The sequence below is a fragment of the Carassius auratus genome, chromosome 15, assembly GCF_003368295.1.
Source record: "Carassius auratus strain Wakin chromosome 15, ASM336829v1, whole genome shotgun sequence".
NCBI lineage: Eukaryota > Metazoa > Chordata > Actinopteri > Cypriniformes > Cyprinidae > Carassius > Carassius auratus.
In genome coordinates this window covers 14,821,561-14,849,485 of record NC_039257.1, presented here as the reverse complement: position 1 = coordinate 14,849,485, position 27,925 = coordinate 14,821,561, and the positions used below count along the sequence as shown (strand labels likewise).

General features: G+C 41.0%; 1 protein-coding gene across 4 annotated transcripts; it reads left to right on the top strand.

Annotated features, from left to right (window-relative positions):
- Window positions 1–1,889: 1,889 nt before the first annotated feature.
- On the top strand, window positions 1,890–27,171 carry LOC113115220 (prolyl 4-hydroxylase subunit alpha-3-like). 4 transcript variants are annotated; one of them, XM_026282646.1, is made up of 13 exons: window positions 1,890–2,199; window positions 2,543–2,697; window positions 2,861–3,084; window positions 3,653–3,796; window positions 4,520–4,571; window positions 5,034–5,197; window positions 5,790–5,966; window positions 6,450–6,514; window positions 6,791–6,950; window positions 7,106–7,168; window positions 7,303–7,371; window positions 26,363–26,459; window positions 26,607–27,171. In XM_026282646.1, the coding sequence occupies exons 1-13, from the start codon at window positions 2,018–2,020 to the stop codon at window positions 26,675–26,677; spliced, it is 1,623 nt and encodes a 540-aa protein (XP_026138431.1). In that variant the 5' UTR covers window positions 1,890–2,017; the 3' UTR covers window positions 26,678–27,171. The 4 variants fall into 4 exon arrangements, with proteins under 4 accessions (XP_026138431.1, XP_026138430.1, XP_026138432.1 ...); XM_026282645.1 differs by having other exon boundaries at window positions 26,363–26,512; XM_026282647.1 differs by lacking the exons at window positions 26,363–26,459; window positions 26,607–27,171 and adding an exon at window positions 12,120–12,321.
- The last annotated feature ends 754 nt before the right edge of the window (window positions 27,172–27,925 follow it).

The window sequence follows — 27,925 nt, the reverse complement described above, 5'->3', positions numbered from 1 at the left end:
AAATAAAAAATAAAATAAATTCTGTTACAGTCAGTTCATCTTTGATTCAGTGACGTCATTGTCCAGCTCAGTTCTCTTCTCTTCCAATAGTGTCTTTGCAATCAAATAGACAATATTGCAAATTATTAAATAACTAAGCAAACTAAGCAAGCCAAAAGGTGACAGTGGCAAGGAACCCAAATCCCATTGTTGATAGAAATGAAAAAAAAAAAAAAAAAAAAGACCTAGGGAGAAACCAGATCCAGTCGCGGGCCAATTCTCCTCCCGTCAGACAAAACCAGCATGGTGTGGATTAATTCTGGGCTGCATCACAAGTCAGACTGTGGACTGGAATCACTCAGAACAACAGAACCAGTTCCTTCCACTTGAATACTGGAATACATCACATGGTGAAGGAGTCAAAGCTGGCCACAGGGTCTGTGCAGAGAACTTGTCTTTTTATTTTTAAGAAAAGTCCAGTTTTGCAAATATTAAAAATGTGGAACATTTCAAATGAAAGATTGCTATCAAATATCACACCTAGGCTGCTAACTGATTATCAAGACCTGGCAAAGCAGCGATCAAGTGTTAGATGGTGTTCTAGTTTGTTGGTGCTCTGTATCTGAAATGTAAATTTGTTGCATATTAAAAATGCAACTAGGACATCAAATTTGATTTGTAACCTTTTTGAAAAGTTCACACCGTTACCACAGTGTGACAACTTGATGCATTTATTTATCCATATTAAACACAGGCCTAGCCTAGTATTTAAATTAGTGGACAGTCTCTTTTTAAATGAATGCAAGAAAGCACAGCTAAATGGCACCATCTAGTGACTGAAGACGATAAGACATGTTACACTGTAGTTAAATGGTTTCTCTAACTAATCTAACTAGAAAAGATAACATAGACCAAAGATTATAAATGATAGGGTACATAAATGATGTCTATATATGAAAAACACTTCTATAACTCAAATACTAATATACTAGTATATTAAATGAAATGGTCATATATATAGTTCTCTGCTTTATGTTGTCTGAACAAGGTTCTGTCAACAAGTTTAAGTCTAGGTAAAGTGTAAAACTGTAGTTTAAATTCTTGTGTTCCTTATGTCTCAATATTTTAGGGCAAATATAGTGTGTAGGAATACTATTGGTTGTTCAGTGGACATTTAGTTTTTAAAGGAAGTCTTTATTCTGGGTTGGTAATTCACACAGTAGGTCTATAACTTTGGCACCTCAGTGTGGAAGTTAGACCTACTGGTGCAGGGCCTCATTACCCAAACTTTACAGCAGTGCTAGTGCAATTTTGAAATGTTTCAAGTGTGGACTCAAGTGTAGCATTATGTGCAGAGTGAAAAGCTATATGTGACATGAACAAGTGGCATGGGTAAGTAGCAAAGAACACAGACTAGACCTAAACCCCAGGAAGATAACAAAACTACAATTTTTCCATCACCAGGACACCTTGACCACACATGTCTGTGACTCAGTTCTTTTGATGCCAAGTTAAAACTGATTTTTGTTTAATTCCTGTAAGACTTAGCATTTATAAAGTTCTTAATTTTTTTTTTATAAATGTCTGTTTATGATACACATTTGTGTTTTGTCTTTAATAATAATATTAATTTTAAAGCCTCCGCTATATATTTGGGAAAAAAAAGGTTGTTTAAGCAAGGAGATCAAAGAGCTTTCATATATATATATCCATAAAATAAAATATATATATATATATATATAAAAAAATATATATATATATATCGTTCTGTATTATTATATAGGCTATACTCAATCACCCCCACCGCCCCACTCTTTCTCTCAACACCCCCCCCCCCACACACACACACACACCCACACACACTCACTCTCGCGCGCGCGCACGCACACACGTACTGCAGATTGCTCATCATGAGATGTGCACGTTCTTTTATGTCCTACGTAAGAATTTAGTGCGCTTATGAAGAAGAATGAAAAACTGTGGAATAACGCATTCAGCGCATTAATACGTATGGTCTCTTAAACATCTTCCTTAAAAGATGTCTCCATACGTTAGTCTCTTAATACTTGTATACGTAGTTAATATATCTGACAAATCGTTCGGTGAGATGTTCACTTCAGTGATGAGCGTGAAGCAAGCTGTTTTCGCAGAAAGACAGCTCATCGATTATTTAAGATCTTATTTAGAAAACGAAATGCAAAGACTTGATGATATTAAAAGGTAAGAAAACGTATTTTTTCATTGATATAAATGTATTAATGCCGCGTTTAAGTAATTAAGCAATATAAATAAAGGCTACAACAAGATGTGGTCATGTTTAATCGGTACACTGTAAGAAATATCTGTTTTAAAAGTTATACGACAGTATATTTTAAAAACCATGCCAAACTTTGCTCAACACAGCGAGCGAATTTGTGTGTTTTTTCTTTCTTTTTTTTTTAATATCGAATCAAATAAATACATTTCTATGTTAAATCATGTTCTGACAAATTAAAACGCCAAAATTGTAAAAGCTTGGGCATTCCTATATTATTACAAGTAATAATTCTTTGATCTTTTTTAGGTTCTTCTCAAGAGTCACGTCATTGCACAGTGGGATATACCATGAGCCATCAGCTACCATAGCTAATCCAATTGTTGCATTCAAACTGGTCAAAAGACTCAAGTCTGAATGGATGAATGTTGTCCATAGCAATGAAGCCGAAGAAAATATTGACGGTAGTTGGCTGACCTTCACACACATAACCCATTTCAGAAAAGCCTTGATACGTACAGCTACAAAACTGTAACTGTACCTTCATGTGCTTTTTTCCACTGTACTGGCTTGCTTCTCTCACTCAATTCTACCCCTTTACAACCCCCATTTACTGTTTTCATTAAGCCCTTAGGGAGGGCTACAGGAGAATGGAAGGCAGCTTACCCAAACTGGAAGACCTTCAGGGAGCAGCGCAGGGGCTGATGAGACTTCAGGATGTGTATGATCTACGTGTGGAGGGCCTTGTGCGAGGTCACTTCCAGCAAATCACAAATGGAGATCCTGTTGATATTTACAAACCTCCTGTGTCTGATACGCTATCTGGGGATGATTGCTTCCTTGTTGGAAAGGTAGGACACACTGGATTATTTCCAGTATGTAAAGCATAGAGCGAATCATTTCTTATTTGTCACAAGCTTAACTCCTTGAAGGCTCAAACACTACTGGCCGTGCTCTCAAAGTGTGGAATGTGTTTTGAACCGATGGGAAAACCACTGGAAAAATGTGTTCAGAATGTGTTCCCGCTTGAGCTTAATGTTACTTCCTGATGTAGATTCCATACTGCTCAATGTTGTTTAGTCTCTGGTGCCTCTTTTGTGGTGAACACCATACCAAATGATTTATACTTTTAGTCCTTCATGCAAAAAGAAAAGCCCTGTTTTGTTGCCTTCATGGAGTAAGTACCATCTGTTCTCTTTACCACCACCCGAACATCTACAAAGTAAAATATGCTGTTTGGCCAACGATTGGCAACTTCTTTTAACAGTCATAAAGTGACACATCGAATAACCAGTGACTAAACGGTTTTTGACAGAATTGAGTAAGAAGCTATTTGAATCCAAGTGCCAGATATTTTGGTTGTCATCATCGTTTTCGCATATTTGTTATGCTACATCTTTGAGAGCTTTATGCTTGTAGGTGGCCTATGATTTGGAAGATTATTACCATTCTGTGCAATGGTTTGAGGAGGCAGTTCGTCTCTTTCGAGGAACAGAATGGAGTCCAGAAAATGAAGGCACACTTGAAGATGCCCTTGACCATCTAGCTTTCTCTCATTTTAAGGTATGGTACTTCTTATAAAATAAATATGTTTACACCAGGTATTAAGATCCATCTTGGGTGATCTGATCCAGTGTAAGCAGAGTCCTGAACAGTTTGTTAAATCACATTTGGAGGTATCCAGTAACTGATGTGACCACATTTCATAATGTATCATGCTGGTGTGTTTCAGTTCAGTTAACAATAAAAAACTGCCTAGTTGGTTCGTTGACAGGGTTATAAAAAAAAATACTTAACATAAAATAAATGTTAATTATAAATTAATGAAATTTTAATTTAAATAAAGAATTACATTTCATTAAATGCATTTTAAAATCTTACAATTGTTTTATTTTAAGCTAGTTACCAAAGAAACATTTCAAATTTTCATTTAGTTCAACTTGATGTACTAAACTATATAGACATGTAATAAAAAGAATAAGAATATGAATAATGATAATGCTAATAATGACAATAAGACACAAACTATAACTAAAATGAAAATGAAAATTAAACATTTATAAAAAAAAAAAAAAAAAAGCCAGAAACCCTCCTTTCAAAATCTGGGATCACAGGAGATAGATTTTACAAGCAGATATAAATAGCAAAGTGTCTTGGCTGACAACTTGTGATTGGATCACTCAATGGATTTTAATACTAGGTATAAACAGTGCCATACCTTATCTTTTTTATGTATGCATTTTGCAATCTATTGAAGAATTCACACTTGTTTACGTTTTTTTTTAGACCGGAAACATATCTTTTGCTCTCAGTGTCTCCCAGGAACTATTGCTTCATGGTAAACCTCTGCCATCTGTCAGCCAACAGCAATGAGTGATACATTGAGAAAAAAAGCCAAATAGAACAATTTATTTTTAATTCATAAATATAGATTAAAGGGATAGTTCACACAAAAATTTCAATTCTGTCATAAATTATGCACCCTCATGTCGTTCTAAACCTGTAAGTCCTTCGTACATCTTCGGAACACAAATTAAGTAAACAGCGTATGCTGTTCTGTGTGAGGTGCGCCACGAGGATACGTTGTTTATCCTTTGATTTGAATGAAAACAATACAGCTGACACAGAACAGTACACGCTGTTTACATTCAGTGGATCCTCTACAAAATGGTGCTATAGTATAGGGTGATGCGAATTCATTTTTGGGTTAACTATGCCTTAACTTAAAAAAAAAAAAAAAGCAGTATGTAAGATCTTTTACAATATTTCATCACAATGCAATTTCAATCTTGTCCTCTAGATCCTGTGAACAGTAGGGTGCATTTCAACGTGAAGAAGTATGAGAAGCTCCTAGATGAAAGTCCGCCTGTTAAAAACCAGGGTTTGGTTTTGAAAAGGCCTGACTCCACCTATCTAAGGACCAGGAATGTCTATGAGAAGCTGTGTCAAACAAAAGGTTCTCAGGTATCAGTCCACACTGTGCTTGTGATTCAAACAATGTAGTGTTCACCGTTTATCATAGGCTATATCTTATTCAATAGCATCTGTTCTTGGAAGTATTGTAAGCTACACAAATATTAAATGTTAGCACATACTGTATGCTAGCAAAAGAACATTTCAGACATTGCCACTCAGACGTAAGTTCACTAAAATTTCTAAATGGAGTAACTTTCACTAAACCTCCCCTAAATAACTTCAAATGACTCCTGTGATAAAAAAGTAAGTACAAAAAGCAGCAAAAGTCAAAAGATATGGCAAATCCTTAGAGGAGTTTGGTAGAATTCCTCCCATGACATCATGAAGAAAATTGCACAGCAGTGTACAAAAGTGAGTTACGTCAGATTTGGATCATGAAGAAGGTCACATGAAACAATGACATGCTTTAAATGTTAAGTGTGTAAAGTGGATTTTCGTTGTTTAGGCTACTCAATCATGTACAATAACAACATAGGCTCAAATAATGGTGTACTTGTGACTTGTCTGACTGTATAATAATAGTTTCTTGTATGATAATTAACTTTTATAATGTATTATATAAATTACTTTCTTTTTACAGCCAAAGCATTTTGAGAACCCCAGGTTGTTCTGTGACTTTTTCACCAATGGCAACCCTGGCCTACTTCTGCAACCAATTAAAAGAGAGCTAATCAGCCTGCACCCTTATCTTGTACTCTTCCATAGCTTTGTTACCCGAGCTGAAGCTAAAAGCATCAGAGAATATGCCATTCCAGGGGTGAGTGCCTTTATGCGGAAACATACAGAATTGGATATGCAATGGGTATTTTACCAAGATGTAGAACTATGTATGCCAGTTACTGGCCACTCTTTAAAATGTGTGTGAAGTTAGTTTCTCAAGAGTGTGTTCTAGTTTTTCTTCCTTTTGCAGGCATTTTAACCATACAACATAAGCCAGCCTTAAACTGAGCTGGAAAGAAGATGAATAGCACATTACGTGAATAAGTCATGCGGTCGGAATCAACTGTGCTCACAGTTCGTCAGTTATTCCACCCAGATTGTTTTTTCTTTTTCATTTTGTGGGAGCAGACTGAGCATTCAATCATGTGTTTCCATCCTTTTTTGTGCTAGATTAAAACTGCACAGGAACATTTTGTTTTTATCCTGTCTGTTTGTACTTTTTCAAAGTGTCTGTCTGTATTTCTCTGTCTCTGTCTGCATCAGCATCATCTATATTTATATGTTTCATGTTTTCCTTCAGCTCAGAAGATCAGTGGTGGCATCAGGAGTGAATCAGTCCACTGCGGAATATCGCATCAGCAAGAGGTACAAGCATTTTATTATAATTATATATATATATATATATATATATATATATATATATATATATATATATATATATATGTATATATATTTTTTTTTTAACAGTTAAATCGGCTCTTCTATGCAATATGCTAGTATACTACTAAATATTTAAAAGCAACATATCTCAATGGTAAATAATACAAGTATTATTGTAATAATATCCCATTTTTCTCTTTTTGTACTTCCCTAAATTGTAAAGTGGCACTAACATTACAAACTTTGTCAATGATCTTTCAGTGCATGGCTTAAAGAATCACCCCATGGAGTTGTGGGCAAAGTGGACCGGCGCATCACTATGGTCACTGGGTTGAATGTGCAGCCTCCTTATGCTGAATATCTTCAAGTTGTAAATTATGGCATTGGAGGACACTATGAACCTCATTTTGACCATGCCACCGTGAGTAACAATAATTGTTTTTACTCTATATTTTCCAAAACACATTTTTTACAGCAGAAAATTTCTATTGATAATTATTTTTGTATTCACATTGTTTGTCATGATGCAGACCCACTGTGGATAATGTGACCTTTATTTTTTTTTTTTAATGGCAGTCTAACTCTAGTCCATTGTACAGACTAAAAACTGGGAATCGTGTGGCTACATTCATGATATATGTAAGTAAATAATAGTTCAGCTCTTGATTGCTTACTTTTTTAAATTAAAAAACAATATCTTGCCAATTTAGTTTGGACTGAAAAAAATAGTATGTGAGTTCTGGAAGCACTGAACAACTTTTTTCCCTCTTTAGTTGAGCTCTGTGGAAGCAGGAGGATACACAGCGTTTATTTACGCTAACTTCAGTGTTCCTGTAGTGGAGGTATAGAATCCCATAAATCATTCTCACAGTCAGATTCAAGACAGAACACAGCCAGACTTTACTCTGCATAGCTTTCAGAATGCTATTCCCTGCAGTTCTGAGTGATAAAAGATTGTTTGCAATTGAAGTCAGATAATTCATTGGACATCCTGTTACAAAAAAACAAACAAAAAACTTTAGGGTTGGGTGTTAGGGAAACCATGTTTTTTTGATAAATTAACTGTTGAAGAAACCTGATAGGTAGCTGTCTAGAATTTCGAACTTTCACCTCCAAGTACTCATGTTTTCGAAACCCTCTAAGGGGATTTTATCCCAGCACAACCTCTTGCAGGGGATAAAATGGAATATGCCTTAACCTAAAAATCTGTAAAAACATGTTTTGTAAATTATAAATTTTATATAAAATATAAATATTTAAATTATTAAATTTTTTTGCCTATTGCTTATACACTTTTTTTTTTTTTCAAAACACTACACACAAGCCAATCAGACATTGCACTTGGAGATTAACAACTTGAGTCTATGCTAAAATAAAACACTGCAATCAAAACTTAGCACTCCATTCTAAAAATGAAATGCTTGCAACAAAACCATACACACAAGCACCATTTGAATTACTCTTTCATATCACCAGCAACACACTAATGGGCTTTATATGAAACTGCAGTCTTTGTGTTTCAATTTTTTATTGTTATTTTCTCAGACTCGGTCTTTTTTTAAGACTCAAAAGTAGAATTTCACAGTAATCAAGAGTAAAAAAAACAAACAAAAAAAAAAACATTCATACAGAAATAAAGAAAAATAGAATCACAAATAGTCTTTGTTTCCCTGGGTGTCCACTAGTGGGCTCACTTCCCTTAAGGCACTTCACCGTAGGCACTAGAATTCCACTAGTCTTGTCCTTTCATCACAGTAATTGCACTCCTGCTAATTGCACAAGGTGCCTTCACTTAATTGCCATTAGCCTCCCTATATTTACCAGTCTTTTCCTGTTGTCTGTATGGAGTCCTTACCTTTCGTGTTTCCAGCCTTCTCTACTTCCGAGATTCTTCATTGTCTTCTCATCCTCCGAATTCCCGTTCCTTTCCCTTTCCTGTTCCCTCCTTTGTTTATTTATTTGTTTGTTTGTTTTGGACTGCTGTTTTGGTTTTGACCTTGGCTTGTTTCGACCACGATTTTGATTATCCTTATTAAAGACATTACTGCACTTGGATCTAACTCTCTCCTGTGTCTCACTGAATACGATCATCACAGGAGGACTCCATCCATAAGATCCAACAGTATGTTCTTTGATGCTTCCTCCCCAGCCACCGAGCGGGATAGAAATGGTTTTGAGCCCCCCATCAACCCTGGGTTTGTGAGGAACGGATGGGAGCCGCTGTCTCACCATTGTGGACGGAGAGGGGAGAGGAGGCGCAAGTCTGCCGAGCCAGCGCCACTGCACAAGATGGCCGGCAGCCCAGTGCCGCTGCGCAGAATGGCCGCCGGCCCAGCGCCATTGCAGAAGATGGCCGCCAACACAGCACCTCGAGGCAAGATAGACGCCAACCCAGCGACACAGTACAAGATGGTCGCCAGCCCAGAGCCACTGTGCAGAATGGCCACCGTCCCAGCACCGCTGCCCATGATGGCCGCCAGCCCAGCGCCACGAGGCAAGATGGACGTCAGCCCAGTGCCACACCACAAGATGGCCGCCAGCCCAGCACCACTGCCCATGATGGCCGCAGGTCCAGCGACACTGCACAAGATGGCCGCCCGCCCAATGCCACGAGGCAAGATGGACGCCAGCACAGCGCCACAGCACAAAATGGTCAGCAGCCCAGCACCACGATGCAAGATGGCTGCCATCCTCGTGCCAATGCCCAAGATGGCCGCTGAAACATTTTTGGATTATTTCTCCATGCTATCCAAAATCCTAGAGATTCCCAGGAGTGTCCACGTCACGTCTGCTGATCCAGAGACTGTTCACAGCACGTCTGCTGAGCCAGTGCCACAGTACAAGATGGCCACCAACCCAGCGCCACTGCACCAGGTGGCCGCTAGCCCGGAACCACTGCAGAGGATGGCAGCTACAGTGGGCTTTCCAGAGTTGAGTCAGGTTCCAGTTGACCCTCCAGAGTCGAGTCAGGTTCCAATTGACCCTCCATAGTGGAGTCAGGTTCCCGTGGACCCTACACAGTCGAGTCAGGTTCCTGTTGACCTTCCATAGTCAAATCAGGTTCCTGTTGACCTTCCAGAGTCGAGTCAGGTGCCCGTTGACTTTCCAGAGTCGAGTCCGGTTCCAGTTGACCCTCCAGAGTCAAATCAGGTGTTCGTGGACCCTCCAGAGTCGAGTCAGGTGCTAGTGGACCCTCCAGAGACAGGGTTAGTCACCGTTGACCTTCCAGAGTCAGTGTTAGTCACCGTCTAACTTCCAGAATCAGGGCTAGTCACCATTGACCTTCCAGAGTCAGGGCTAGTTATCGTTGACCCTCCAGAGTCAGGACTAGTTACCGTTGACCCTCCAGAGTCAGGGCTAGTCACCGTTGACCTTCCGGAGTCAAGTCAAGTCACTGGTGATCTTCAAGGACAGAGTCAAGTCTCTGTGGAACTACCAGAGCCTCCCCACATCTCTGCTGAACTATCAGAGCCTCTCAATGTCTCTGATGAACTACCAGAGCCTCTCCACGTCTCTGCTGAACTTCTAGAGTCTCCCCTCGGCTCGGCTGATCTACCAGAGTCTCTCCTTGCCTCTGCGGAACTTCCAGAGTCTCGTCAAGTCAACTCTCTGAGCACCGACTGGTCCTGTTGTGGCCACAGAGGATACCCTTAACTTGTTCATGTTCTTTGTTTCAGACTTGCCCAACCAGACTTGTCCTCCTGTTCATTCGACCACATGGATGTGCTGGTCTTCTGCTTTGCCCTGGGGGGCGTCTGTTACGGCCGCTCGGATGTGGTGGTCTTCTGCTCCACCCTGGGGGGCATCTGTTTCGGCCGCACAGATGTGGTGGTCTTCTGCTCCGCCCTGGGGGGCGTCTGTTTTGACCGCACAGATGTGGTGGTCTTCTGCTCCACCCTGGTGGGCGTCACGCTATGTCCTTCCTGGACTTGTGTTTTTGTGTTTTTTTTTTTTTCGTTCTTCTGCCTGTTTTCCACCTTTGGACCTGACCCTCCATCCCTCCCCCTGATCCTCCGCCGGTCCACCTCCCTCCTGGGTTTCTTGTTTGTGTCTTTCTTTCTGTTTCCCTCTAAGGACCTGGCCCTCCGTCCCTCCCCCTGATCCTCCGCCGGTCCACCTCCCTCCTGGGTTTCTTGTCTGTGTCCTTCTTTCTGTTTCCCTCTTAGGACCTGGCCCTCCGTCCCTCCCCCTGATCCTCTGCCGGTCCACCTCCCTCTTGGACTCCTTGTTTTGTGTTGCACTTCTCTTGTCTCTGTTTTCCCCATTTTACCTGGTCCTCTTGTCTCTGTTTCCCCATTTTACCTGGTCCTCTTGTCTCCGTTTTCCCCATTTTACCTGGCCCCCCGTCCCTCCCCCTGGTCCTCCACCGCTCCATCTCTCTCCTGGTCTCTTTGTGCCTTTGGTCTTCCCTTGGGTTCAGATGGAGCATCTGGCAGCTGCTCCATGGAGGAGGGGGTAATGTCACGCTGTCTAGTCTCTGTTTCCCTGGGTGTCCACTAGTGGGCTCACTTCCCTTTAGGCACTTCACCGTAGGCACTAGAATTCCACTAGCCTTGTTGTTAACAGTTGTGTGTTTGGCAGTGAACAGATCCTTCATCACGCTCTGTTTAATATAGCACCGCAGAGGTCATAAAACCTTTTGTCTGTTTGTTAGTTGTGAAAAACAGCCTGACAAACGATCAGATATTAAGTCATATTGAAATTGGCTGTAATTCCGCTGACTACTCTTTGTTTAGAAGTTCAAAATTTCAAAATTCAAATACATCATCTCGTGGCCATTTCAGATAATGCGCTCTAATGGCTAATCTCTATTCCCTTGTGATTTATTGAATTAGCTGTCTAAATTCTCAACAATTATTTGCATTTACAGTTTTGCTCGTGCGAATATTATTACAGGGAGACAATTTTTTCCCCTTCCTCTGACTGTTTACATTTACTTTGTGTTTGGTTCAAACATAATTTGAAATAACATTTTATTGTTTAATAGTGGAAATCTAGATGTTTCAGGTCAAACACTGATTGACCCACTTAGAAGTAAGTAAGCCATCTAGTGGCAGTCTCCTGTTAAATCGACTAACAGCTCTCAGCTCTCTTTTCAATTCTGTTTTGAATTGCATATGTCTACTTTTACCCTTTTTGATTAATTTCATAATTATTATTGATACCTTACTGTTATCATTGGTTGTTATAATATATTATTCAGATTTTCCTTTTAATTCTTGTTACATGCTTATTTTAAATTTTGATTTAAACCAGTTTTGAATTTTTTAATTTGAATTAAGTTTTCTGCTCACCAGGTTAAGCACAGAGAGGGAGTACACCCCCTTGTGGTGAAAACCAGCTACTTCTCCCGTGTTTCATTCCTGTCTTTTGTTATTTTGATTTTTATTATTTTTCTTCTCTCTTTTGCCTTAGGTTATTTTGATAATTACCATCATTATCATAATGTTTTTTTTTGTTGTTTTATCATTATTAGGTAAAGCTGTTACCTTTCCTTTCTACATACATATTTACTCAATTGATTTTAAACAAACCAAACCTTAATTAACTTTAAGTTTCCTTTGTTCATCCTTTGTGTATTTGATTGTAGAACTCCCTTGGTGATTGGACAGTCATCTCAGGCTTCCAGTGAGTAAGGGGGCCGACCAGCGTTACCGACACTGGCTGTGAGTGAAACTTGGTTCCTCTTGTCTCTGTCCGTTGCGGCACACAGTGGAGACATCAGCAATTTGGCACTCCAAAGGTTGTGTTAAAAGTCACAAGCTGTTTGAGAGGGTGCAACGCCAGAGTAACGGAGGACCGGGGACACTGTGGTTGAGTGTTTGGGGAGCGCCGGAGAGGTTGACTAAGCCACTGGTTCCCACCTGAATGACTTCAATTCACCCAGGTGAACCAAATGTGATAAAACCCATCCACTTATTATAAGCCCCAGAATATTAGATATTCCCCCGGATATATTTTAAGGGTTTGACCCATTAGCTTCTTCAAGCCACACCATCTTTCTAGGTTTCCTACTCAGATAGCCCACTCACCTGTTGGCCCTATCTTAAAATCTAGCAGTAGGCTTAGGCCTCCTTATTCTCACTAACACCTTGTATTACTATTGTTTTATCTCATTTCAAGTGTTGTGTTTCACTTTAATCTTTTTCTATCCTCTGTTCTGTTGTGATTTGTTTTTCTCATTTCACATAGAGACAGTAACCTGTGAGAGCCACCAAAGTGCGACAAAATAGTAGAGCGACAACCAGCAGCCGGTGTCATCACGCGACCCGCAAGGCTACTGCCTGTCAAATCTCCATTTCAGGTCCTGCGTTGACCCAAGTAAATTGGCTACTGAACTGTCTGACTGATTGCATCAGTTAGTCCCAAAATTCTCATAAATGGTACAGCCCGTATGAATATAGCTTGTTAACCGTAGAACGAACTTGTATTGGTGTTTTTGTGTGTGTGCTGTGCTTCTCTCACCGACAGTGAAGCCATGATGTTCCAGTCATCCAGTCCAGCAGTCCACGGGGGCCACCTCTCGACATGGTTGAAAGCAGTGACGACCCCCTTCCTGCCCAAGGACGCCAGTAACCTGCAGTAACCTGCAGCACCCAGAGCAACTAGACACCGAGCTAGATGAACTGATGGCACACGATCCAACCCAAAGCAACTACTACAAAGAACTCGCCAGGATCTTCGGAAGCCTAGTTCACATTCTCGACGCCCAGGCACGGCTCAGTGAACGGAGCAACATCATCCTTGAACAGCAAGCAGCAACGCTTAAGCTTCAAGTGGAGGAGGCCTGGAATGACCAGGCCCGAAACCAGATTCGCCTTGATCAGCTCCTCCTCGAGACCCAGAACCAGTGCGAGAAAGAGGATGACACAGATCCAGAGCTACAGAAAGAAGTAGAAAGACTTCACAATGCCCTGCAAAATTTGCCTCGACACAGATAAAAAGAGAACCGCTGGAGAGAGAAGCCAGAAAAGAACTCAACAAAAAACTCTGGCAAGGTAACGCTCTCCTAAAAAGAGCAGACACTGAACTGAAAGAAAGAGACTCTAAAACCTGGGCCTGCAAAACACACTTGCAAGCGGCCCAAAGCTAAAATCAATGAGCTTAGTCTGCAGAGAGACGAGCTCCAAGATGAACTTGACACTGTTTACACAGAACTGAAACATTCTGACAGATTACAGAGTGGCTGGATCGGGGAAACGCACACCACAGAGTTTCTCACGGCCCGCCACTCCAACCCTTTCAGCCAAGAACCCAGAGCTGAAAAAGGGGGTGTAAGCTCACGGCTCAAGAAATCACCAGCCAGCTTACAAGAACACCTGTCAACAACGGAGGAGGGAGAACCCTTCCAGAGAACGCATTCCACTAAACCCTGCACGGCTCACAGAGAACTTGACAAGCTGGCCAGAAGAATCCCTATATTCAATCCAGATCCTGCAGGAGGACATGACGTTCATGCTTATTTACAAGACATTGACTTTCACTTTCAAACTGTCACCAACGTGACAGATGTGAACACATTGTACCTGTTAAAAATCACTTCCAGCCGTGATGTACATAGTTTTCTGGATCGTCAACCAGAGACTGTCAAAGCAGACTGCTACAAACTTTGATTCTTGAATTCTCTGATCCAGACTCAGACCATGGGCTCCTTATTGCTATGGACCTCAAACAGGGCCGACTTGAAAACCCACAGACTTTCTATAGTCAGCTATGAAAAGCCTACTTCGGAGCATGCAACAAACCAGGTATGGAACACAATGTCGACTTAAAAACTCTGTTCCTCCAAAACCTACATGCCAGTTGGAGTTTTCATCTCAGAGTCCCAGCATGTCCGCGTAACATGACTACACAAGAGTTACGGAACTTATCCCACAAAGCTTGCACCAAGCAAAAGACTATTGATGAAAAGGCTGTGAAAAACCCCAAAATCTCTGTCTCTGAGCACTGCTTGGAGTTAACCCTAGAGGGCGCCCTACAACACCACAGTCACAGACCTTTTTACAGAGAGTCAATAGCCAGCAGAGGGCAACGCAATCGTGGTGGTGCTCGTCCAAAGCACCAGAGCGAGCACTCTGAAAGATTCTGGGACCAGCGACCCAAAAAGAGCTGATCCCCACTGTCCAGGACACAAAGCCTCGACAGCCGGCAGTGGAACCAATCTCGACATGACACTGGTAAGCTCAATCCTGAGTCCACATCAGAAAAACACAGGGCAGCCACGTCTGAGACAGCAGAGATCCTGAGGATGCTGAAAGAGCTTCCTTACATGAAAACTCGCAAGAAAGACAAGGAAGATGAACCAGACATTGTATGTCTAAGCATAAGAACTGAAACCAACACCCTGTCTAACTGCCATCTGTATGAGCCAAGCACCCAGAACACTGCTCGTCATCCACAGACCACAGAGCTAACAGTCACATCACAAGGTGACAGCATCACCCAAGCTCCACAGCTGACAGCTGCACACCCTGAACGAAACAGCACAGGTCCTCACACCAGGTACCACAAACACAAGGTACCAGAAAATGCTGTTTTGACTACCTGCCTTCACAGTGAGCTACACAAGACCGGTCCTAACCACCCATCGATCGTCACACCTGCCCTGATGCCAACATTCCTGGGCAGCCTTGTCGAAAAGGGGGTGGGCCGAAAAGGAGTGAGCAAGAGCAGAGCAAGAGAATACCTGATCGACACAGGATCAAACCTGATGGTGATCTAATCTCACCTTTTCAAAAGACTCCAATTTGAAGCTAAGAGACAAGATCGAACTCTCACACCTCAAACTTGTGAACTGAATGTACAGTCGTACAGCCAGAATGACATCCGGTTTGAACAGGTTGTTTCCATTCACCTGACAATCGGTCTGGTGAGTCTAGTACATCCCATTTATGTCTCACCAATGAACACTCATACATTTCTCATTGGCAAAGACCTGCTAGACCACTTTGACCCTTTACTGAACTTCAAACAGCTAAAAGACTTTGCTTAAGTGCGAGAACCTCTTTCCCTCCAGCCACACAGGTTGACAGAGCCAGACTGTCAGGTTTACAGAGGTCACGGGAACCCCAGCAGCCAGCCATGGGTACACCACCCTAACGACAGACCAAAGCTTGTATAGCCTACATCCTGTGCAACAACTTTACGGCAACTGACATCAACATTCCCAAGGCCTACCGGCTGGGATGGCTAGTGACCCATGTCTTTAATGACTTTGAACTTGTATCACCTATCATTGAGCCCATTCCACCTGCACTGAAACCCAAAGGGAGTACAAACAACACGTTTTTCACTGCACCCTTCAAATTCGTCGCCATCACTTCTGTCATGTCGGTGAGCAAAGACCAGGTGTGCAGAATGGATCTGACAGATGACCAACACCTAGCAATATACACAGTCTCCCACCAGAATGTCAGTGAGACTGATGAAGCTGCTACACCTCTCAATACCAAACTGACTGATCACACACCGACGGAGGAGCCTTACACAGGTTTTCAATCTCAAATGCAGCAAATTCTACGAGATGCTCATGTACTTCAGAGCAATATAGATTGCCAAAGACAAGTTCTTTATAAGCTCAAAGAATCCTGTGCCAAAGACTTTTTAGACTGTGGTCTTACCAACCTTACATACCTACGCACCTGATGCTCCGTGGTGAGTGGCAACCCAAAAGTGACTACAGGAAACTGAATCAACAGGTGCCGCTGTCACGATGGCACAAGACCCAGCTGGAACAAGAAATGCCCTGAATCAGAGGAGCCACAATCCTCCCTACACTTGAAGTGGCCTCTGGATTCTGGACCATTCCGGTGCACCCGGAAAACCAACACAAACTGGCATTAACACTTGACGACCTTCAGTTCACCTTCAACAGGTGTCTGTTCGACTATGCCAACTCACCAGCTGAATTCAACATCTGTTTGAACAAAGCCTGTACAGACTCTAACTATGCTACACTCAGTTTCGTGTGCCATCTTCCATGCTGTAAACAGAATGGTTTCAAAACTGCAAACAACAAGCCAGTCAAACACAAACACCTGTTCAAGCAAGGTGATAACATCACAAAAACACACAATGTGACTGTGTACTGGAAGAAGGTAAAAGGACACTTGAAGCTACCAGGTCTAGACAAGGACTTCAAAGATCAAACTGACACCCTTGCCAAAACTGGCGCACTAAACAACAGGCTGTGGTCACTCCCAACCCACCCACCCACATTCAGGGTTGAACTGATTACACACAGCATAATAACTTTACTAGCTAAACTGCCTGCCTCAGAAATGCTTACACTGGCTCCGTTGTCTACACAGACCAACATAGCGGACATGCAGGTTTCTGAAACCTCCATAATGATTTTGCTTAACCACCTCTCTGACCCCTCCATCCACCCTGGCAACCAGTCTACACATGCTGCGACTAGGTTTAGCTAGTCACTAGTCACTAACAGCCAATGCCCCAGACCACTGCATGATACAAAGGACATGCTGCGTGCACAGAACAACATTGTGGGTTGTGCACCATCTGACATCACAATGCCAGGGCTTGTAATGCCACGGAGCAAAAGGGGGAAAATGCCAATATATTTCCATGACGCAGCATGTGCTGCACCACGCAGCACCAGAGCCACTGACAAGACACTGAAGCAAGCGTCATGTCAGCAGCAAGATGTGGCAAAACATGGGCCAGGGCGAGCTAAACCTAGTCGCTGCCCACAAAGCAAAGAGACTGCCCTGTCCAACCAAAGACAGCCCTCGCTTGTTTCTTCCTCCCCTTTCTTTCTCTCTCTCTTTGTTATCTGTACCAGGATGCTTCTGTGGTTTGCCGTGCTGTGCTGTCAGCCAAAGAGAGGACAGCTGCCACAGAGAGAACCACTGAAACTCCTGATCACTGATGACAGGGCACACTACCCCAGCACTGTAACCCAATACAGCTGGACAGGGGTTCGATGGAGAGAGGACTCCCTCACTCACACTGAGGCCGATGTCAAACACATGTTCAGTAAACATGAGAAAGTGACTGTTACACAAATGGAGTTAGGTGGACACCCCCAACAACAGTTCCCGGGAGCTTTGCTCAGAGCTGCTGCTGCCGCCAGAACGTTTAACATTGGTATGTCCAGTGTCACTGCAGCGAACCAGACCGTAAACTCCATGAAACCGCTATTTACTGTCTTCCAGAATGACTTTACCCAGACTCAGCTCTTTACAGCGTTAACAACAGACATGCTGTGGGAGGTTAGCTCCTCCAATGACAGCCTAACCATGGGTAAAACCCCACCATACATGATACCCTTAAGCCTTGTGCTAACTTTGCTGGCTTACGCCATCACCACGCCGGCTGACCTGCTACAAATACACCTCGCCAACTCTCTGGATAGCGCCATCCCACTGCACGTTAACCCCAAACAGAGAGAAGTGAATGTGCTCCTGAACCAACCCATCAGCGAGTCAAGCTAAGTCTACAGACTTAAAGACATTGTCGTTGTCAGGTTGTGGAAAAGCAACACCCACATCAAGACACACATTCCAGATGTGGTGGCCTACCACGACAGCGACACACAGCTGTACCTGGCCCCAAACCTGCACATGTGTACTTTGAACAAAGACATTCATTATCTCTGCCTTAGCAAACCCTTCCTCAGACACAACGCTGAAGGAATCTGCGGGTTGCACCCCCTGGTCAGCGACTCACACTACCCTGCAAAAGCCAAGCCTCGTACACAAGTCACAGAAACGCAAGCAGAGATTGTAGGTGACAGATGGCTCGTCAAAACACTCCTGTGCGCACAGCTACACTGACCTACGACCAGCATGACACTGCCACCTGTGTCAACCTGCTTGACCAGAGCATGTGGATTCAAGTACTGAAAGTTGCCACCCAACACATTGACATTACTCCCGTCAACACAGCCCTCCAAGCGCTGTCTCGACAGCCCGTTCTGAATCCGTCATCTGCGGTCCGAGCCTGGACTGCTGCCGACACTCCACGGTGCATCTCCACTGTCATTGGTCCCACCCTGACCCTTGGCGTGACCTTCATCCTATACAGGAGACTCAACGAGATGCAAACCTCTACAGCCAAACTCACGACAACCGTGGCTGGAGGTCTCCGACGGAATCCTGGAAAGGGGGTGCCAAGTCAAAGACAACACCGAACCTCATCAAGCTGAATCCTCAGCTCCAGGAACCACCTGCCATCACGATCCACCTGCTACATGACCATCATGATTCACCTGTCATCTGCCCATCCTGATGATTGCCGTCCGATGATGTCCACACAGGGACTTAATCCGACGGAAAGTGGGGATGTAACGGATATGCAGGTCATCGGTTCATGGGTTCTGAACTAATGAATCACGGTTCGTTGAATCTAAAACAATGCAAAAACCAAAGCTTGTAGATTTTGAATTCAGGCATATAAACCCAACTCTTTCTAAACTAAATGCCTGGCCTGGTGCCAGCCTGGCTGGATTTAAATTATTTATGACACTGGATGAGACATTCCAAAGTCACGTGAGCAGCCTCAAAGGAGAAACGAAACGCCCACATTCCTAAATACACACACACACAAACTTTTCTTTACGCTCTTTATGTAAGCCCTTAATAATATGTATTTTTATTAGGTTTGTGCTTTGCATAAAATGGTTAATCCTTGTTATGTGAGGATTATAAATTGCTAACTTATAAATTGGAAATATTTCTCATAATTTCAATGTTCTCAAATAGAATCATGAGTTGTAAACCTACCCCCTTAGCAGCTCATGAAACTTTATGATCCCACTGGGAAATTGTGCAGACTGATGAAAATATAAATTTATTTTCATGTACTCAAGTCAGTCAATACTGAACATTTCAACAAAACAGTTACAAAACAGCTTTCATATATTACAGTATTACTGAACGTACCATTGTACTCTAAGCTAATAGTAATACTTTAACATAAATTACATATCCAGTTCAGTACCGAAAAAAAAAAAAAAAACTAAACATCTCTCCGCCTAGCTGGATCTGGCCACAGGGCCTCGTCAACATCACAGGCTATATTTTCATTTGCAAGGCAACGTGGGAAGAATCTTTTGTGACGAATCCACCCTTGTATGGATGCTGGTTCAATTTGATCACATGCTTCCTCCATAGCTTGAATGAGGGGCATCTGGACATAGGGTCGGAGATCTTAAACCTTCCACCGCCATATTGAGAAGAACTCCTTGATGGGGTTCAGGAAAGGGGAGTATGGCGGTAGGTATTGAACTGTAAATTGTGGGTGTTGTTGAAACCAGTTTTGGACCAGAGCAGAACGATGGAAAGCTACATTGTCCCAGACGACAATGTATTGCATCTGGTCCCTTTGGTTTGCTGCTGTGACGATATTGTGTAATCTGTCTAAAAAATGTATGAATGAGTTCAGTGTTGTAAGGACCCAAGTTGGCATGGCGGTGGAGGACCCCATTCTGTGTAATGGCAGCACAAAGGGTAATGTTAATCCCACGTTGCCCTGGTAGATTGACAATAACCCTGTGGCCGATGATGTTTCTTCCCCTTCTTCGTACAGTTGTCAGGTTAAATCCAGCCTTATCAATGTAAATAAACTCAAGTGGGACTTCCTCCAATGCATCCATTTGCAAAACTCTCTGAAATACTTTTCACCCTGTCTGAATTTCTTTCAAATGGCACTTTATACAGTTGTTTCATCAGAACTTGATGTTTTTTAAGGATACAGGCTATTGTTGACAGAGAGACCTGTTGGACATTATTGAAAATTAGGTGATCATTGACAATATGGGCTTGAATTTCTCAAAGTCTGATTGCATTATTGGCCAAAACGAGGTTTATAATCTCTCTCTCTTGCTCATGTGTGAATATGGGGCCCCTCCCTGCTTGGTGTTCACAACGTTCAATCCTATGTTGGCCAAACAAAATACACAGCTTACTGTAAAATGATACATACAGTAATATATACAGTACCAAAATATAGAGTAGGCCTACATGAGTACTGTTGATATAGTACATGCAGTAAGCAATGGATTTTCTGTTGACTGAAGAGAAGTTTCTCACCTGTGCTCTTGACGAAATGTCCGAACTATTGATGCCACCATGTACCTGCTTAGGTTAGGCTGTACTCTCAATCCAGCCTCCCTCAGTGTTAGTCTGTGGTTTATTACATGGTCCACAATTGTAGCACAAATTTCATTACACAGATTTGGTTGTCTTCTTCTTTGTGAATGTGCTACCCCTCCTCCAGGTCTTCTTCTCCCTCTTCCTCTTCCTTGGCCTCTTCCTCCACCTGGTACTCTGGATTCCCCCTCTTATCCGCACTCTCCCTCTTCCTCTAACACCATCCATTTTTGTTGAAGACAGGTGAACTTACAATTGTGAAAGTGTCTACAATTGTGTGTCTACAATTAAGCACCAGTGTGTGTACACACCTGGTGCCTGTGTTTAACCAGTTGGTTCATGGGAGTGCTCATTTGAAAGCCTTTGCTTTGAAATTGCAAGGAAATTACATCATGATAAATTTCTGTGTCAAATGAATACAAGTGTGTTTAGTGTTCACTGTGTGTAATTTTTGCAAGTTTTGCAAAAAGTGTGAAGCTGACAATGTGCTTACAGTTGTCAAATCTAGGCCGGTGTTTTGCTCCTTGAGTGTAAGGTTTTGCTAATTGTGGGAAAGTTCTAATTTTAGTGTGTAAGCAATTGAAAAAAACTGTAGTGTGTAAGCAATCCAAAAAAACGTTAAAGTCAGATTGCATTATTTTCTCGCACCATTTCAATGATGGCAATAGTTGAGTGAAGAAGCATTCCCTTCTACCTTGAGGGGGTCGTCCAACCATTCTGTAGAAAATGCCACCACAAGATGTCATTTGTTAGGTTCTTTTTCCACATACTGTATTTTCAAATTGTAAACAGTACTGTAACATCAAAATGGTATTCCTTTAGATATACTTCACAGCACTACCCATTTTCATATAAAACAGTTAGTACAGTTATACTATAATACGATACAGCATCATGTGACACATACAATAGGTACAGTCTGGAGTATAAACTTGAAGATATACCTGTTCTCCAGTCAGAATGTCCTTATTATCGATTCTACTGTGTAGCGACTGGGGTTAGGGTGGAATCTTTGCCCGGGCTCCCTCATGGACAGGCCATGATATCATTTGATACATGTCTCCGCACTGGTCCTCGTCTTTGTCCTCCTCCTCTTCCATGTCCAGTTCCTTTCTCTCTTTGTCCTCCTCTTACTCTTACTCTTTTTGCCTCCATGCTTGCAAAGTTCTCAAAATGGCTTCCCTGAGGCCTGTTTGCAGTGCTAAGGCTCAGACTGATTTGTGTTCTGTTTTCTGTGCAAGTGTTTTCAAGTGTGTATTAGTGTATTAGTTCAATTTAACCGGTTCTTCTTAGTGAACCGGTTGGACCAGTTCACCAAATCGAACTGAATCGTTTGAAACGGTTCACGTCTCCAATAAGCATTAATCCACAAATTACTTAAGCTGTAAACTTTTTTTTTAACGTGACTGACACTCCCTCTGAGTCAGAATAAACCAATATCCCGGGGTAATCCATCTACTCAAACAGTACACTGAATGAAATGCTGTGAAGACCGAACTGAAGTTGAACACCTAGCCGAGCCAGATAATGAACGAACACGCCCACTGCTGGAGCAGTTCTCGTTCTCGAGTCAAGAACCGGTTGCTTCGGTTTTCGGATCACCAGTACACTTAACCGAGAATCGTTTCTGTCGGACGCGTCCGATTTGAGAACCGATGAGCTGATTCTCGATCTCGAGTCAAGAACCGGTTGCTTCGGTTTTCGGATCACCAGTACACTCAACCGAGAATCGTTTCTGTCGGACACGTCTGAATCGAGAACCGATGAACTGATGATACTGCGCATGCGTGTAATTTTGTATGTTTTTTGTTAAACATCGGAAAGTGTGATAAAATAACTATATATATATATATATATATATATATATATATATATATATATATATATATATATATATATATATATATATATATATATATATAATTTTTTTTAAGATTAATGTTTCCAATCTGTATATTGTATATAATGTATAGGCCAAATGGGTTTTCAGGGAAGTTGGACAATAATTAAGACTCTAAGACTCTTATGTTTAATAGGAATAAGGGATGATTTATGAGATATCTGTACTGTATATAGTTAATGATGACACATTCACAAATTGAGTTTGTAGTAAACAGAAAATGAACACGAGTAGAGCAGCTGATGAAACTGAACTGCAGCACGTGCTGGTTAGAGCGATTCTCGTTCTCGAGTCAAGAACCGGTTGCATCGTTTCGGATCATCAGTACACTCAACCGAGAATCGTTTCTGTCGGACGCGTCCAAATTGAGAACCGATGAAATGATGATACTGTGCATGTGCGATTCAGCGTGAAGCCAACTGACTCACAGCATGTCTGAACCGAAGTGATTCTTTTGGTGATTGATTCTGATTCTGTACTAATGTTATGAGCGTGGGTATTTCGAGGGCTTGGATGTAGGGCAATCTGGCGAAACGTAAGTTCATTTAATAACAAATACATCGCAATGGATTATGTTTAGTAAGTGGATCATGGTTTCTGCGCTGATGACACCTAATTTATGTACTTTATATCTTCAAGACTTAAATCCTCATATGCACATTATTGCTGTTACTGTATTTTAGTATTTAGGTGTTGTTGCAAAATTCAAATGTAAACTTTTCATGATTATGAGGTTTTTAACTGACTAAAATTATTATTACTGATTTATATATTTGAATGTTTGATAGACGTGACGCCATTACGTCATCGCCAATGACGTCATTACGTCGAGCGTAAAAGAACCGCTGAACCGGTTTTTTCACCGATAACAGTGTTTTCATTGGGATGTTTTCCCAATGATAACAGTGATTTCGTTTTTGAACAGTGTCTAATGTAAGAAAATGTGTGTAGTAGTGTCTGGCAATAAGTGTGTTTCAGAATTGCAAACAGTGAAAAGTTGACAATTTGTTTAAGCTATGGTTACACTGTGTTTAAGGTATGCTACAATAAGTTTATGTATTGAGGCTTTGGTCTAGGCATTCGGTTTTAGTGTGTAAGCAATGGGCAAAAACTGTAACATATACACACAAACAAGTATCAGAACATCTCAAGTCTTTTACAAAACAAAGCACTTCTTTTAAAACTACAATAATAATAAAAAAATAATAATTTGGTAACACACATGGTTCATATAGTTGGATTCTTTTTGAACCACTTAGACACTGCTGGGCACTATCTTAAAGATTTACGATTTTTTTATTTTTAATCGAGGTTTTTTTTATTTTTGTTATTACTAAAGAACATTAATATATTGACCAAACACAACACATAAGACAAGTACTGCACACTCATGAAAATATTTATATTTCACCACATTGTAAAATCCTTCAGTAGATCATTGCAATCAGGCTGCATTTTTCACTGAAAATCAGAATGTATTCCAAATACAATACACAGTAGTACATAAACTTTTGTGGAGATGAGTAAACAACACCTTAGCATCATCTCTTCATATAGTTGGATATGGCCACTTCATCCATATCACAGTCAATGTCCTCCCTTGCAAAACAGCGAGAGAAGAATCTCCTCAAATGGTGAATCAATTCTTACACAGACTCTGAATCTATTAGGTCACAAACCTCCTCCTCGTTGCTTGAATGAGGGGTATAACATAGGGTCAGAGATCGTAAACCTTCCACTGCCATGCAGAAGGGGAAAAGGGAAGGAAGGGAAAGTGTTGTGGGAGGTACTGGAATAATGGGACCAGGCACCTAGTCTGTCCACTGCTTAGTCAGTCTAAACACGAATGTGATTGGAGTTGTAAGGTCCTATTTTGGCATGCCAGTGGAGGACCCCATGCTGTGTGATTGCAGCATATATTGTAATGTTACCACCATGTTGACCCGGGACATTCAAAAGAGCTCTCGGTTACACTTTATTTTGATAGTCCACTTTAGACATTCTGCTGACTGTAAGTAACTTTGTAACTACATGTCAACTACATATCAACTAAATCTCAGAAATTTGCAACTACATGTCTACTAACTCTCAGAGTAGACGGTTAGGGTAGGTTTAGGATTAGTGTTAGGGGTAGGTTTAGGCTTAGTATAAGTTGACAATAAGTTGACAAAGAAAGTGTTAGAAGATATTAAGCAGACAGTCTACTAATACTCTTTTAACTGCTAGTTGAAATGTAGTTGCAAAGTTACTTACTGCTAGTAGAATGTCTAAAGTGGACTATCAAAATAAAGTGTTACCGAGCTCTCTGGCCAAATATGTTTCTCCCTATTCTTCTTCTTGTACCACTGCCTTTCATTTTTGTTGACAAAAATTCACCTGTTAAGTTTTTTAGTGCTTACACTTTGATTGTTGAGTTTATATTTAAGCACCTAGGTGTCTGCACAACTGATGGCAGTGTTTGATCAATAGTTTCATACATGTAGTATTTTGGAAAGCAGTGTCTTGAAATGGCAAAGAAGTGACATTATGTTAGATTTCTGTGTGTTTAGTGTTTTGCAAGACAGTGTGAGGTTAAGAATGTGCTTACAGTTGCGCAGATCTGGGCTGAGGTTTTGCTCTTTGAGTGTAAGGTTTCGCTAACTGTGTGCTATTTTTAATTTGTGTTTAAGCAATTGTAAAAAACTGTGGGTCCTATTTTAATGATCTAAATGCAAAGTGCATGGCGCAGATGCACTCATGGCGTTTCCAAATCCATTTTTGCTATTTTAATTTCGGAAAAACGGTCCCATTTTTGGAATGGTTGTCCCTATTCTCTTAATAAGTAATGGTCGTAACGTTCAATAAACCAATCATGGTCGTAACGTTCAATAAACCAATCAGAATGTCATCTCCCACTCCCTTTAAGAGCGAGATGCACTCGTGCCATGGTGGATCGCTATTTACATGGTGGAATTTGTTGGCGGAAAAGCTGAACGCTTCTCAAGTGAAGAAACCAATCTGCTCGTGCGCGTTAAAGCGTGCGAGCAGATCATGCGGGACAAGCAGGCATTCACCAAGCAGGCATAAGCCAATTTCATTCATCATTACAAGTAATAATTTGGCTGAATCGCAAATAGATAATTCGCAATGACTATCCATCATTACATTTTTATATTTATGTAACCTACACAATAATATTATTTTACGCGGTAATACTTTTGTTTTTAATATTTGGCATGTTTGTGTGATGTGCATCCCTTTGTGTACTAAGCAAAGTGTAAGCGCACTGTGGAACCACCCAGGCGCATTTTCTACCAACAAAATAAAATTGTTGCCATTGACGTTGAACTTTAGACCTGGTTTGAGTTGGTCTATGGTGCATTCTATTTTCAGCTCCCTAAAATAGCAATGTGCCAACAATGCACATGAACACACCTCTTTTTTAGACCAGCACTCCCATGGGCCCACAAATGGCCGCAAGTGCATTTACTAATTAAACGATGTGTTGCTAGACGGGAAAATGCAAACGGCGCTGTACTGAAACTAGCATACACACTTGCGCTGCGATTGTGTTCGTTGCATTGTGCCGGGTGTATGTTATGGCTCTGTAAGTTGGAAATGTCATTTTTAGGTCTATGGTCGAAAATCGGAAAAGACAGTTAACCAGATTTTGGCTATTACATATGTACAAAGTCAAAAAAGCATTTAGACTACAGAATATAACTATATTGGGATTTTTTTCTTTATTATTAAAATATGATATATAATTTACAGGATTAACTGATAGGTTGCAATGAGTTTATTTGTAATTTTCATTTTTTTTATGTGATCACTTTACAGAATGGTGCTCTCTTTTGGTGGAATCTTCATAGAAATGGTCAAGGAAATGTTGACACTCTTCATGCTGGCTGTCCTGTTATTGTTGGCGATAAGTGGGGTATGATTGTTGTATCACCTATTATATCCAAAGCAACTTACATTGCATTCAAGGTATACATTGTTAAGCCGATTTGATATAAATTCCCTGGAAAACTTTCTGTAAACATAACATTAACCAAATTAGTCACTGTCTTTTCTTTTCTAGTTGCCAATAAGTGGGTTCATGAGTATGGCCAGGAGTTCCAACATCGTTGTAGCCTTAATCCTGAGGAATGAAGAAAGCAATAGTCCATTTAAAGCATAAGAGTCAGTCCCCTTGAAGGAGTAAAACTGGCAATAAATGAAATGAAAAGCTGAAGATGGGAGAGAGATGTCTGCCTTTATGAGTGATCTGAGACCACAGACTTAAGGAGAGCGACACATGGATAATTATCATGGCTGTCTAAAGAGCACAGGAAAAAGAAATTGCCACAGTTTATGTTTCTGTGTGGGTTAAAGAATGGTTTGGCATACAGCCCTAAGAGCAAGCTGACCTTTTCTTCCTGCTTTCCAAGATAAACACCAGAATGTTTGGTGAAAATGTAAACTACAGATGTTGACATGTAAACACACACACACACCAAAAATAATAATTTGCTCACTTGGATGTTTCTTAATTTTGACCCACTACTTGTATCTAGTGCAAATCTGGTACAATAGTATGTTGTTTATGGTTGCAAAGTAACTCACATAAATGTTATAAACATACACAAATAAACAATTAAATGAGATATCCTTTTTTGTAAAGTATTTAATTACCCTCAAACTAGCTGTTTTCGTTTGTATAATGTATCGTCATATACTTTGTGACATTGCTATGATATAAAATATCAAAATAGTAATAGCAAAATTATTTAAATATGTCATTTTTTAATAGCTTTCATCAAGTATGGAGCTGACATTCAATTATGTTTAAATATCAGAGATTGTAAAAACCTGAATGGTATTTTATTTAAAACCACTGTAAGTCCTAATTTTAGAATCATCAAGTGTAATGTAATAGAGACCAATGTCCTCTGCTGTTGGAATAATGAAAGTGAACAAAAAAAAAAGTGGAAGTCTTGACATTTGCCATGTATGGTAACCCAGAGCACACCGAGAGCAATTGGCTATATATCCAGGGGTTCAGTGCCTTGCTCAAGGGCACTTCAGCCATGACTTAAGGAGAATGACACATGTATAATTATCATGGCTGTCTAAAGAGCACAGAAAAAAAACTGCCACACTTTATGTTTCTGTGTGGGTCAAAGAATGGTTTGGCATACCGCCCTAAGAGCAAGCTGACCTTTTCTTCCTGCTTTACAAGATAAACACCAGAATGTTTGGTGAAAATGTAAACTACAGATGTTGACATGTAAACACACACACACCAAAAATAATAATTTGCTCACTTGGATGTTTCTTAATTTTGACCCACTACTTGTATCTAGTGTAAATCTGGTACAATAGTATGTTGTTTATGGTTGCAAAGTAACTCACATAAAT